This window comes from Mustelus asterias, chromosome 20, assembly GCF_964213995.1.
Source record: "Mustelus asterias chromosome 20, sMusAst1.hap1.1, whole genome shotgun sequence".
Lineage (NCBI taxonomy): Eukaryota > Metazoa > Chordata > Chondrichthyes > Carcharhiniformes > Triakidae > Mustelus > Mustelus asterias.
This window is the reverse complement of record NC_135820.1, coordinates 17014972-17028723: the sequence shown is the minus strand read 5'-3', so window position 1 is coordinate 17028723 and position 13752 is coordinate 17014972. Positions and strand designations below refer to the sequence as shown.

Genomic DNA, 13752 nt, shown 5'->3' with positions numbered 1-13752 from the left:
GGGTAAATTATGGCGTCCATTTTTTATGACATCCCCGTCCCACGGAGCCATCAAACTCAGCCCCAGAGTACCAGTCAGACAGTGAAGATTCATTCCTGTGAATCCCACGATTAGACCCCTGCGTTGCGGCCTCGCGGCTGTTCCCGATCTGTCAACGGTTCCCCATCACCCTCCAGTGATTATTCACACTATAGTTCCCTGTTTCAGAAGGTTGGAGCTCGGGGAGATTTTCCTCAGATGATTAAGTGGATGTGATTTGATGATGTGATCGATTGAAAACGGACTGTGGAAGTTGAAATGGATGTGCAGAGCCTTCCGGTGTAATCTGTAGATGGCGCATGGAAAGAGGAAAATGGTGGAGGGAGTGGGGTAGCACCCAAGATTATGCTGAAGTGATGAATTTAGAAGAAGCTGGCTGGCAGTACAATCAAATGCCAGTTGGGCTGAATGGCCTGTTTTCTGCACTGGATATTTACTCTCCATATCTAAAATATAAAGGGGAAGGTTATCTCCCTTGCCTGAGGAAGGATGTCCTTGATATAGAGGGAGTACAGCAAAGGTTTACCAGGCTGATCCCTTGGGTGGCAGCTCTGTCATGAGGGGAGACGAAGTCAGTTAGGATTATATTCAGTGGAGTTTAGAAGAATGAGAAGGGATCTCGTAGAAACTTATAAAATTCTAACAGGGTTCGACAGGGGAGATTCAGAAAGAGTGGCCGCAATTCTCCCATCCCGACCCAGAACTTTTCTGGCGGGTCACGGTGGGAGATGCGCGTCGCCGGCCTTGTTCTGGGATTTGCACATGTGCTGGGAATGCATGCGCATCTCCCAGAGCCGGAGAACAGTCACCGGTCAGACCACGCTGGAAACCGGCAGAAAGGCAGGTAAGTCATTTGAATCTTTTCAAAATATGTTTTAAATGTATTTTAAATGTAATTATCGGGAACTTACCGTTCCCAATTGAATCTCCCACCCCGCCAGGAGTACTTCATTCCGGCGGGGTTTAGAGTAGCTCCCCACATTCGGGGAACTAGCAGAAGACCCTGCCAGAATGAAGGAGGGGCAATCGGGGCCTCCCAGGGGGTCGGATGGCGGAGGGGTGGTGCCCCCTCGGCATGGGCACCTTGGCAGTGCCAGCTTGTGACCACTTGGCACTGCCTACTGGGCATCAGGCAGTGCCAAGGGGTAAGAGTCTATTGTGGGTGGGGCCTAGGGATGATCGGTGGGAGTGGGGGGGTCCCGCTGCCACTGTTCATTGGGATCTGTCTGGGATGGAGGGAGGGCAATGAGTGGGGCGGGCTGAGGGTGGGGATGGTCTTCCGGGGCGGCGGCTGCCTCCCCGGGGGTGGGGGGGGCGGTTACTGACCCGGGGGGGAAGGGTCAGCCGGTGGGGGGGGGGGGGGGAGTGTCTGCCAGGCTGACGGGGGCGGGGGGGGGGGGTCGGTACATCACCACTGCGGGGGTGGGGGTGGGGGGGTAGGTGGGCTGGACATCGGGGCGCTTTGGGGCGGAGGTGTCAAGGCTGGCCCGGGAATTGTTATGGGGGCCGCGATCGGGCCGTGGGGGGGCTGGAGGGGCACCACTGCGGTGGTCCCGGGCTGGCCAGCGATTGAGCTGGCCAGCAAACGGGTAGTCTGACAGATCGGGGCACTGCACATGCGCAGAGTTCTGGAGCTGTCAGACTCCGGCGCGAATAGTCCCCGGCCCCCCTGTGTTTTTAATGAGATTCACGATTGGGACCGCTGCAGTGCACTGAGTGCAGAGATTTGAGTGAGAAGTTGACCTAACAAAACAGTCGGGATCTAGAATATTTTTCCCGCCAATTCAGCGCTTTTGGGAGAATCACGGACAATGTTCCCAATGGTGGGGGCGTCCAGAACTAGGGATCATAATTTAATGATAAATCCTTTTAGGAGTGAGGTGAGGAGAAATTTCTTCACCCAAAGAGAGGTAAATGTGTGGAATTCACTACCACAGAAAGTAATTGAGGCCAAAACATTGTGATTTCAAGAAGAAATGGACTTGGGACTAAAAGGATCAAGGGATATGCGGGGGTGGTGGGGGGGGGCGGGGGGGGGGGGGGGGGGGAGGGGCGGGGGGCGGGGGGCGGGGGGGTGGGGGGGGGGGTGGGGGACGATCAGGATATTGAATTTGATGATCAGCCGCGATTGAAATGAATGGCAGAGCAGGCTCAATGGTACAAATGGCCTATACCTGCTTCTAGTTTCGATGTTAATTGGAAGCTTTTATTCATAGGATAAATGTCGAATCTCCTGTCCCAACGAGCGACTGTAGCAGAAGATTTAGAATCATAGAATCCCTACAGTACAGAAGGAGGCCATTTGGCCCATCGAGTCTGTACTGACCATAATCCCACCCAGGTCCTATTCCCGTAACCCCACACATTTACCCTGCTAATCCCCCTGACACTCGGGTCAATTTAACATGGCCAATCAACCTAACCCGCACATCTTTGGACTGTGAAAGGAAACCAGAGCACCCGGAGGAAAGCCACGCAGACATGGGGAGAACGTGCAAACTCAACACAGACAGTGACCCAAGGCTGGAATTGAACCTGGGTCCCTGGCGCTGTGAGGCAGCAGTGCTAACCACGGTGCCACTGTGCCGCCCTGGTGGAAGCATGTACGCAGTGGTTTAAGGTGGAATTAAGCAAGAATACAAATTAAATTTGCGGGGAAAGATCGTGGCAAGGCGATAAGAATTAGTTTCTCACATCTGAATCCAACAATGACACCCGACACATTGTGGATGGGGTGTAGAATTAACCAACAGTGTTTGCAAAACCAGGAATATCTACTTAACCAAAAATTTAGACAACTCAGAAAGAGCAATTAACCAATTTAATGAAGAATAAGCAAACAATTTAGACAACTAAACCAAGATGATCAATGACTCCAGGACAAGATTAATATGGAGGCCCATGCTCACTAATGGCCTCTTAGGGCATAGTAGAGACAGAGAGAATCAAAAATGCATATTTAGCTCAAACAACAATGTACACTTGACCAACTAGTAAAGACAACCAAGTTTCTGCACGTAACAACCTAAAGTCAACCAAGAATCGTCATTTGATTGACAACGTATACTTAACCAGTTTACACTGGCCAGCCAGGTATGTATACATACATTTAACCAAGTATGTATATTTAACCAGGTACAATAAACTGAGAATGTACACTTAAACTGTTACATATTCTTAAAGTAGTGTCCTTGATCAAGTTGTACATTTTTAAACAACATTTGTGTGTATGTGCTCCTGGATGTTGGTTCTCATTTTAGAAGCATAGAAAATAGAGGCAGGAATAGGCCATCCAGCCCTTTGAGCCTGCTCTGCCATTCACTTTGATCAGAGCTGATCATCAGATTCAATATCCTGATCCCTCATTCCTCCCATATCCTTTGATCCCTTTGGCGCCAAGAGCTATATCTAATCACACAAAGTTTTGGCCTCAACCTCTTTCTGTGGTAGTGAATTCCATACATTTACTACTCTATCGGTGAAGAAATTTCTCCTCACCTCAAGGTAAGCGCAAGGTAACTGTCATGGAGGAACAGTCGCAGAATGTGGGCATGCAGGTACAGCAGGTGGTGAAGAAAGCTAATGGCATGCTGGCCTTCGTAGCAAGACGATTTGAGCATAGGAGCAAGGATGTCTTGCTGCAGTAATACAGGGCCTTGGTGAGGCCATACCTTGAGTATTGTGTGCAGTTTTGGTCTCCTAGTCTGAGGAAAGACTTGCTATTGAGGGAGTCCAGCAAAGGTTCACCGGACTGATTCCTGGAATGGCAGAGAGACTGAATCAACTGGGCTTGTACTCTTTGGAATTTAGAAGAATGAGAGGGGATCTCATAGAAACATATAAAATCCTGATGGGAGTGGACAAGCTAGATGCAGGAAGAATGTTCCCGATGTTGGGGAAGTGCAGAACAAAGGGCCACAGTCTAAGAAGAGGTAAGCCATTCAGGACTGAGATGAGAAAGAACTTCCTCAATCAGAGAGTTGTGAACCTGTGGAAATCTCTACCAAAAAAAGCTGTTGGGTCCAGTTCATTAGATAAAGGCAGCAGGGTGGCACAGTGGTTAGCACTGCTGCCTCACAGCATTAGGGACCCGGGTTTAATTCTGGCCTCAGGTGACTGTGTGAAGTTTGCACATTCTCTCCATCTGCTTTGGATTTCCTCTGGGTGCTCTGGTTTCCTCCCACAGTCCGAAGATGTGTGGGTTAGGTTGATTAGCCATGATAAATTGTCCCTTCTTGTCAGAAGGATTAGGAGGCTAAATATGTGGGGTTATGGGATAGGACCTGGGTGGGATTGTCTGTGCAGGCTCGATGGGCCAAATGGCCTCTTTCTGCACTGTAGATTCTATGATATGTTCAAGAGGGAGCTTGACGTTGCCCTTGTGGCTAAAGAGAGCAAGGGGTAAGGAGAGAAAGTGGGAGTGGGATACTGAAAGATCAACCATGGTCATATTGAATGGTGGTGAAGGCTCGAAGGGTTGAATGGACTATACCTGCACCTATATTCTATGTTTCTGTGATTCTAAAAGGTTTATTTCTTATTCTCAAACTATGACCCCCAGTTCTGGACTCCCCAACGATCGGGAACATTCTTTTTGAATCTACCCTGTCTAATCCTGTTAGAATTTTATAAGTTTCTATGAGATCCCCTCTCACTCTTCTAAACTCTAGTGAATATAATTCTAACTGACTTAGTCTCTCCTCATATGACAGACCTGCCATCCCAGAAATCAGTCTGGTGACTTCCAGCACAAGACTGAAGGCGCCCCAAGCTGACTCTTAGGAAAGATGTGAAGGCATTGGAGAGCACGCAAAAAAGTTTCCTGAGAACGGTTCCATGGATGAGGAGCCTAGAAATTGGAGAAATTGGGTCTATTTTCCTTAGACAAGAGAAGGTTGAGGGATGATTTGATGGCAGTGTTCAAAATCATGATGGGGAGGGGGTGCGTCTGGATAGAGTAGATCCCACTCGTGAAAGTCTCAATAACGAAATGACACAGGTGTAAAGTAATTGGCAAAAGGTTCAAAGGCGACATGGGGTAAAACGTTTTCACCCAGCAAGGGGTTCGGGTTTGGAATGTACTGTCAGAGAGTGCGGTGGAGACAGATTCACACAATGACTGGTTAGGATCTGGAATGCAGTGTCTGAGAGTGTAGTGGAGACAGATTCACACAGCGAGTGGTTAGGATATGGATTGTACTGACTGAGAATGTGGTGGATACAGATTTACACAGCGAGTGGTTAGGATCTGGATTGTACTGTCTGAGAATGTGGTGGAGACAGGTTCAATCGAGGCAATCGAAATGGAATTAGACTGTTAACACGGAAAGGAAGAATGTGCAGAGTTATGGAGAGATGGCATGAGGTGAATTGCTCATTCGGAGAGTCGGTGTAGGCACGATGGGATGAATTTCCTTCTTCCTCACTGTGACAATTCTGCAATTCTTTGATTTAACAAAGATAAATAATTTTGGAGCTCCAAACCTGACACTCACCAAGTGCATGGAGTAACCGTTACAATGGAAACTGTAATGACGGTGTTGTAATTGCCCCCTGGCAGATTGGCTCCTGTGTCTACTTGAAGAGTTTACTTGAGAAGAACTGCTGGGTGGTGCAGACGTTTGGCATGGCCTGTACAATCAAGGGGTATGATCTACGTGAGTGACCACCGTTTGATCCATCACACTGTAAAGTTAGAAGGAAGGAGATTCCTGATGTAGAAATACAGGATGTAAGGACTCCTACACTGCCTGTGTCTCGTCACACTGAACTGGAAGAGCAGACATTTTTTTCAACTAAATACTGGAAAAGCCAATGTCTTAACACCCCCTCCCCCCCCCCCCCCCCCCCCCCCGCGCCTCCCCACAACTGCACAAATACCATTCCCTGGCCGCTGACTCCATCCCTTGTCTGAGGCTGAACCTGACTGTTCACAATCTTGGCATCATATTTTACCTCAGTTGGGTTTCTGACCTCGTGCTCCCCAACAGCAATCTGTCTACTTCTAATTCCATAACATCACTCAACACTACCTCTGTATCTGCTCATCTGCTCCTGAAACACTGTGTTAACTGTGGACTATTCCAGCGTTCTCCTGGTTGGCCACCCACCTTGTACTCACCATAAACTTGAGGTCGGCCAACGTCTGCTGATATACCATAACCGGCACAAAGATCTCTTCAACTGTAACCATGGTCTTCGATACATAAGCTCCATTTTAAACACTCATCTCATGTTCAAGTCCTTTTATGGCCTCACCCCTTCCTATTTCCGTAATCTCCTGCAGCCTAATAAACATCCGCGATCTCTGCTTTCCTCCAATTCCAGCCTCTTGCACATGCCTTCATTTCAGCCACTCCACCATTGGCAGCTGTGAACTCTGGAATTCTCTCCCTAAACCTCTCTATCTCTTCACCACTCACCTCAGCTTTGAAACACTCTGGAAAAACCCTATGTCTTTGAAGTTTTTGGTCACATGCACGGATATCTCCAAGGCTGGGTCAGTGTCAGGTTTTCCTTGGTAGCGTTCCCATGATATTTTACTGCTTTCAAAACTGCAAAGGGTTGTGAATGAAGCCCAGTCCATCACGCAAACCAGCCTCCCATCCATTGGCTCTGACTACACTTCCCACTGCCTTGGAAAAGAAAAGCAGCCAGCATAATCAAGTGCCCCACGCACCCCAGACTGGGTGGTACAGTGGTTAGCACTGCTGCCACACAGTGCCAGAGACCCGGGTTTGATTCCTGGCTTGGGTCACTCTGCATGTTCTCCCCGTGTCTGCGTGGGTTTCCTCCGGGTGCTCCAGTTTCCTCCCACAGTCCGAAAGACGTGCTGGTTAGGTTGACCGTGCTAAATTCTCCCTCAGGAACCGGAGTGTGGTGACTAGGGAATTTTTCACAGTAACTTCATTGCAATGTTAATGTAAGCCTACTTGTAACATGAGTAAATAAACTTTAAACTTCCAGTTCTGCCGAAGAAGAGCCCGCAGCATTTTCAGGCCTGTGATGACGGGACTGGAAAATTCGCCAGATTTTTCTGATCAAAGTTATCAGTAAAGAGTAGAAAATTGAATTTGTTGTTCTGAAGTGTTGTGAAGTAGTCTACAATTGTCTTCAATACCCCCTCCCCGCAGTGATTTTTTTATTCATTAATGGGATATAACAAATGTAATGTAGGGAGGAAATCAACGGTGGGCTATGATCCTCACCACTATTTAGCCATTGTTGTTGGGATGGCACGGTGGCACACTGGTTAGCACTGCTGCCTCACAGCGCCATGGACCCGGGTTCAATTCCAGCCTCAGGTCAGTGTCTGTGTGGAGTTTGCACATTCTCCCCGTATCTGCGTGGGTTTCTTTTCTGGGTGCTCCGGTTCCCTCCCGCACTCCAAAGGTGTGTGGGATAGGTTAATTGGCCATGCTAAATTGCCCCTCGTGTCAAGGGGATTAGCAGGGTAAATTTGTTGGGTTACAGAAATAGGGCCTGGGTGGAATTGTGGTCAGTGCAGACTCGATGGGCCGAATGGTCTCCTTCTGCACTGTAGGGATTCTATGATTCTATGGAAGTGTAAGTTTATACTGCCTGTTTTGTTAAATAGCCTGCCAAATCTCACTGTCCAGATACATTCAGAGAAAGTGGCCAGGTGGAGAACATTGGAAGGTGATCAGTGCCTGAACCTCAGATTGCCAATTCTGGACATCAAATGACCACTTACCTCTAACCAAACTGTCCTCAAGCCCCCGTATTGGTTGCTTGGATACATCCTTTCACATCGAGCTCCACCTTCCTACACTCACTTATTTTTACCTGACTGGATGCTTCTTGATGGTCTACTGTCCCGGTAGACTCCAGAGCAATCCTGGAGTGTTGGCAGGCCTCCTTGAACAAAAGGAGGCCCTTCAGGACAGAAATGGGAAAACTTGGCAGGAACAAAGCTTAATCCGAAGGTTGCTGACTGGCTCTCTATTGTTGTACTCAGATTTTTCATAGAGCTTTACCAAGTTTCTGTCATGTGTTTTCAGCAAATACTGGTGACCTGCGTCAAGCCTGCGAGGTCCCGAATAAGCAGGCAGGCATTATTTGGGACAGCACCTGCTTTCTCTTCCTACTAGCCCAGAGGAGGGTCTTTCTAAGTTACTACTTCCTCCATGTAGTGGCTGATCTGAAGGCTTCCAAGCTGCTGGCAGCAAGGTAATAATGGATCACAGGAATTCAAAGTTCATAAAACATGGACTCTGGCTCACCAAGTTCAACAGGAACCTCTTCTGTGCTTGATGATGTGACAGGTGATAATTGGCAGGCTGCTCAAATCCCAAAGGGAAACTTGGACAAGCTGTCACAACAATTTGTATTTTGTTATGAGAAGGTAATGGAGTAAGGAACAAAAATGTCAGATCACTTTTGGAGATTTTAAATAACTTTAAGCATTTATTAAAAGAAGAAAACTTAAACACACAAGATTACATTTACACAGTTCGACAAACATTTCCCAAATGATTTCTGCTCAGTTAAACTCAAAGCTAAACATCCCTTTTAAGCAGCAGTCCTCATAGTTTCATCTATAAAAATTTGAGAAAGATTACTATAAACATCCACTGTTGCTACAGGGAAATATTTTGCAGACTTCTCCCTCTCTCACTTGATCCTGGAAAAACAAAGCTTGTATCAAAATTTTGTAGACACAACACTTGTCTTCTCTGAGGGTGGCTACAGGCTGCTTCCTTCACTGTCTGTTTCAGCACAAATGTTCTTCAGAATCACGTGGCCACACCTACTTGTACAGCTTTCAATCTCTCTTTAAATATGTTTGTTTCCTTTTCATATTTAAATTTATTGCTTTTGCTAAATTCTTCTATACAGATCTTTCATGTTATTTTGTGGCTATTACTTTTGGGTAAAATTAACTTAATAGTTTAATACTAATTGCTTTATACATTTACAACCATTGCCAAGTTCACATTTTTCTTTTGAAATACAACTTCAGATCATCTCTCTTCTCTCCCTAATGCAAATTTGCATTCTTGCTGCTCATTGGAATCCCATATTAGCCCCGCTCATCTCCACTTCAAACTACTTGCTTTCACATCTTACCTCTTTAGATGTTTTCATAGAATCCCTACAATGCAGAAGGAGGCCAATCGGCCCATTGAGCCTGCACCGACAGCAATCCCACCCAGACCTTATCCCCTTAAACCCACATATTCACCCTGCTAATCTCCCTGACATGAAGGGGCAATTTTAGCACAGCCAATCCACCTAACCTGCACATCTTTGGACTATAGGAGGAAACCAGAGCACTCAGATGAAACTCACGCAGACACGGGAAAGAACGTGCAAACTCCACACATAGTGACCTGGGCTGGAATTGAACCTGGGTCCCAGGCGCTGTGAGGCAGCAATGCTAGCCACTGTGCCGCCCTGCCGCCCATTTTAAACCTTGTAGTCTAACTGTTGTCAGTTTAATTATATTAGTCACACGCATACATATACGCACACACACACAAACATACAGACACGCCTGTTTCACAGTATACCACAGTGATATTGAGAAAATATTGAAAAATAAGAAATTTTCATCACTTGAATCATAATGTCCTTATTTCTCAAATGAAGTGTAAAAAAGAATTCCATCCCGTCCCCGTCACAATCATTCTGTTGTATATTGCAATGAGTAAGACTGCTTAGTGAGTAGAGCTTAACTGCCGGCATCTATTATTGAAAAACTTTACTTACAATACCCCAGCAAGAGGGCAGTATAACAAAATGATCAGCTATAACAAGATGCTGCCCTCCGTCCCCACTTAAAAAAGGTAATTTGTACATTCACATGTAAAATGGTACATGTACCTAATAACCCAGAATACAATGTGACTTTGTCCGGGTGCTCCAGTTTCCTCCACGCTCAAAGGTGTGCAAGTTAGGTGGATTGGCCATGCTAAATTGTCCTTTGTTTCAATGAATTAATGGGGTAAACGCATGGAGTTATGGGGATAAGGCCTGGGTGAGATTGTTGTCGGTGGAGACTCGATGGGCCAAATGCACTGTAGTTATGATTCCAAGTTAACAATAATACCGAAAAAATATTCACAGCTTGGGTCACATATGGCCATGATCCTCCCGAATGAATTCTAAGTGCTGCTGCCAATGGGACTTTCTGTGTGTCTGGCATTGGCAACGCTACTGATGTGGGTTTTAACTCTAAAACTGAAACAAATGCCTCCCACGTGAATCACGCCAGGCCCAGTGCGCCAAGTGTGTGAGGCTCCCGAATCGGTGATCAGCTGTTCAGCGGACATTCAAGAACACTTCCTGCTTTTCCTTCTCCCAGCATAACTGAAGGAAGAATAACCCAGTCTCACATTAATGAAGGAAGCATTTCATGTTAGGTCTCTTATGAGAGTATTCTTTCTGAGCTATAACTGCGGATTTACCTCTGACAGTCTCTCTTGCAGCAAGAACACAAAAAAATAATTGACACCCGTAACTGAACTGCTCCCCAAATATTTTGTTAATTACACAGAAACATAGAATCATCATAGAATCCCTACAGTGCAGAAGGAGGCCATTCGGCCCATCAAGCCTGCACCGACCATAATCCCACCCAGGCCCTATTCTCGTAACCTCACTTATTTACAAAGAACAAAGAACAATACAGCACAGGAACAGGCCCTTCGGCCCTCCAAGCCCATGCCGCTCCCTGGTCCAAACTAGACCATTCTTTTGTATCCCTCCATTCCCACTCCGTTCATATGGCTATCTAGATAAGTCTTAAATGTTCCCAGTGTGTCCGCCTCCACCACCTTGCCTGGCAGCGCATTCCAGGCCCCCACCACCCTCTGTGTAAAATATGTCCTTCTGATATCTGTGTTAAACCTCCCCCCCTTCACCTTGAACCTATGACCCCTCGTGAACGTCACCACCGACCTGGGGAAAAGCTTCCCACCGTTCACCCTATCTATGCCTTTCATAATTTTATACACCTCTATTAAGTCTCCCCTCATCCTCCGTCTTTCCAGGGAGAACAACCCCAGTTTACCCAATCTCTCCTCATAACTAAGCCCCTCCATACCAGGCAACATCCTGGTAAACCTCCTCTGTACTCTCTCCAAAGCCTCCACGTCCTTCTGGTAGTGTGGTGACCAGAACTGGACGCAGTATTCCAAATGCGGCCGAACCAACGTTCTATACATCTGCAACATCAGACCCCAAATTTATACTCTATGCCCTGTCCTATAAAGGCAAGCATGCCATATGCCTTCTTCACCGCCTTCTCCACCTGTGACGTCACCTTCAAGGATCTGTGGACTTGCACACCCAGGTCCCTCTGCGTATCTACACCCTTTATGGTTCTGCCATTTATCGTATAGCTCCTCCCTACATTATTTCTACCAAAATGCATCACTTCGCATTTATCAGGATTGAACTCCATCTGCCATTTCTTTGTCCAAATTTCCAGCCTATCTATATCCTTCTGTAGCTTCTGACAATGCTCCTCACTATCTGCAAGTCCTGCCAATTTTGTGTCGTCCGCAAACTTACTGATCACCCCAGTTACATTTTCTTCCAGATCGTTTATATAAATCACAATTACCTTGCTAATCCCCTGATACTTGGGTCAACTTAGCATGGCTAATGAACCTAACCCACACATCTTTGCATGTGGGAGGAAACCGGAGCATCCGGAGAAAACCCACGCAGAAACAGGGAGAACATGCAAACTCATCACAGACAGTGACCCAAGCTGGGAATCGAACACCGGCAGTGCTAACTGCTGTGCCACCATACTGCTCCAAGACTACGATTAATTGGATGATCCACACGATGCTGTTTTAAAATATGTGATATAACTGAATCAAACCTGTAGTTTTCCCCATGGCAACTATATCTCAATGGATCTATCTTTCACACAAACCCATGATAATAAAAAGAGATGTAGTTCTGAAATTGGACATAATGTAGGAGCAGTAGGGTAGCACAGTACACCAGGGTGGAGGTTTGTTAAGTGTGGTGTTGTCATTGCTCTAAGGTCAATTTCAAATCCAAGGTAGCCACAACAAAAGTCAGACTTGTGAAACTTCTAAGAGCCAGTGAAACACCAAATGAGCCAATGTTCAAATGGACAAAATTTCACATTCTCATCTTGTATGTCATTGGCAAAATTATTTGGATGGCTTATCTAACTGTTATCAATGGTCCTTTTTGGGGTCTCATTAGATGAAATGAGGAGATTGGCTATAGATTCATAGAAAATAATAGCAGAGGAGGCCATTCAGCCCATCAGATGTCTACCAACTGAAGGAGATTGAGTTCTCAGTCCTTGGCAGTAGATCATGTAGGGCTACAGTAGCCCTGTAGATCATGGTATTTCTAATGGATAAACATGCATTGCATGCTTTAGAAGCTTTCTGCCTCTTACCCCCCTCCCCAACTGTCTGGTTAACATAATTTTCCCTTGACTCCCATTTAATCCTTCAGCCTATCCCTTTTAATCTGTGCCCACTGGTAATTCCTCTGCTTTTAGAAATAGGTCCTTCCATACCACTCTGTCAAGGCCCCCTCATTGCTTTACATACATCAATTAAATCATCCCTCAGCCTCCTATATCTCAAAGATAAAACCTCAGCCAATCTAGTCTTGAAACTTGGCAGAGTTAAAAAATAATGCAGTAAGATAAAAAGTGGTAATATGAAGCTTATGGGTTCGGTGAGAAGTTTTGCAGGCAAAAAAAACAAGGCTAATGGTTAAAGGAAACTGTGTTAGAAAGCATATCTGATATCTAGAAAGGGTCAGAGACCTGAGGAAAAACTGCAGCGTTAAAAAAAATGGGGCGAGACAGAACAGGTGTAGTGAAAAGAGGAAGCACTTCAGGCTTAATGGAGCATGAGTATGACAATGAACTCTTTGAACTGTCCTGGAGCTGTCAGTCAAAAAAGCTTTTAGCAGCTAATGGACCATTAGTTCATTGGGTAAACAAATCAGCCATTATTGAACAACTTTACTTACACATCCCCAACAGAGAGGGCAGCTTGACAAAATGCTCGGCTGTAACAATATACCACAAAGGCATTCAGGTCAGATAGAAACATATAACTCTGAGATGACGGTCAGGTGATACATAAATGATCAATGCCAATCTTTTGTTTGCATAGAGGAGCTGAACTATTCGAAGCTAAGGTGAAAAAAGTAGTTACAGCAAGACTGGAGAAAGAGGGCATATCCATGGAGATGTTGAAGAAACAGTAAGTTGAATAAGTAGGTGCGCTGTATGATGTTTGCACACCAAGAGGAAATGGTTAATGCAGTAAAATCCTCTCTCAAACACTCAACCCTGAATTCCCAATGTTACCCATAACTGTCTGAAGACCAAAATCCCAATATTACTCGTGATTCCCAGTTCAAACTCCACTGTCAGGGAAAGGTAACCATGGAAGCTTTGTTGATGGAATGAAGCCAAAAAGGAGGGTAAGCCCCTCTGGCCACTTTCCTGCACATCCCATGCAACAACACAAGGAGTGACCTTGGGGAAAGGTGCCTCGCAACTATTAGATATTATCAGGTTCCAGGGAGTGTGCAGCAAGTGCTGGAAACCAGGGAACACACGTGAATCTTAAATTCCTGGGAGTGTGTTTAAACCAAGTGCTTTCTGTTAGTTAGGGGAGGAGATAGTTCAATACATTTTGTTCGATCCTGTTCTGGCCTTTTCTTGAATGCACA

At 46.0% G+C, this 13752-nt stretch overlaps 1 protein-coding gene across 1 annotated transcript in view; it reads left to right on the top strand.

Moving 5' to 3' along the window:
• Positions 1–13752, top strand: part of LOC144508231 (piezo-type mechanosensitive ion channel component 2) — a 206009-nt gene that overhangs the window by 100496 nt on the left and 91761 nt on the right. Inside the window, exons 26-28 of the mRNA XM_078236045.1 lie at positions 5600–5696; positions 8061–8229; positions 13188–13277. Of these exons, the coding sequence (XP_078092171.1) occupies positions 5600–5696; positions 8061–8229; positions 13188–13277 (356 nt within the window). The remainder of the gene's footprint in view (positions 1–5599; positions 5697–8060; positions 8230–13187; positions 13278–13752) is intronic.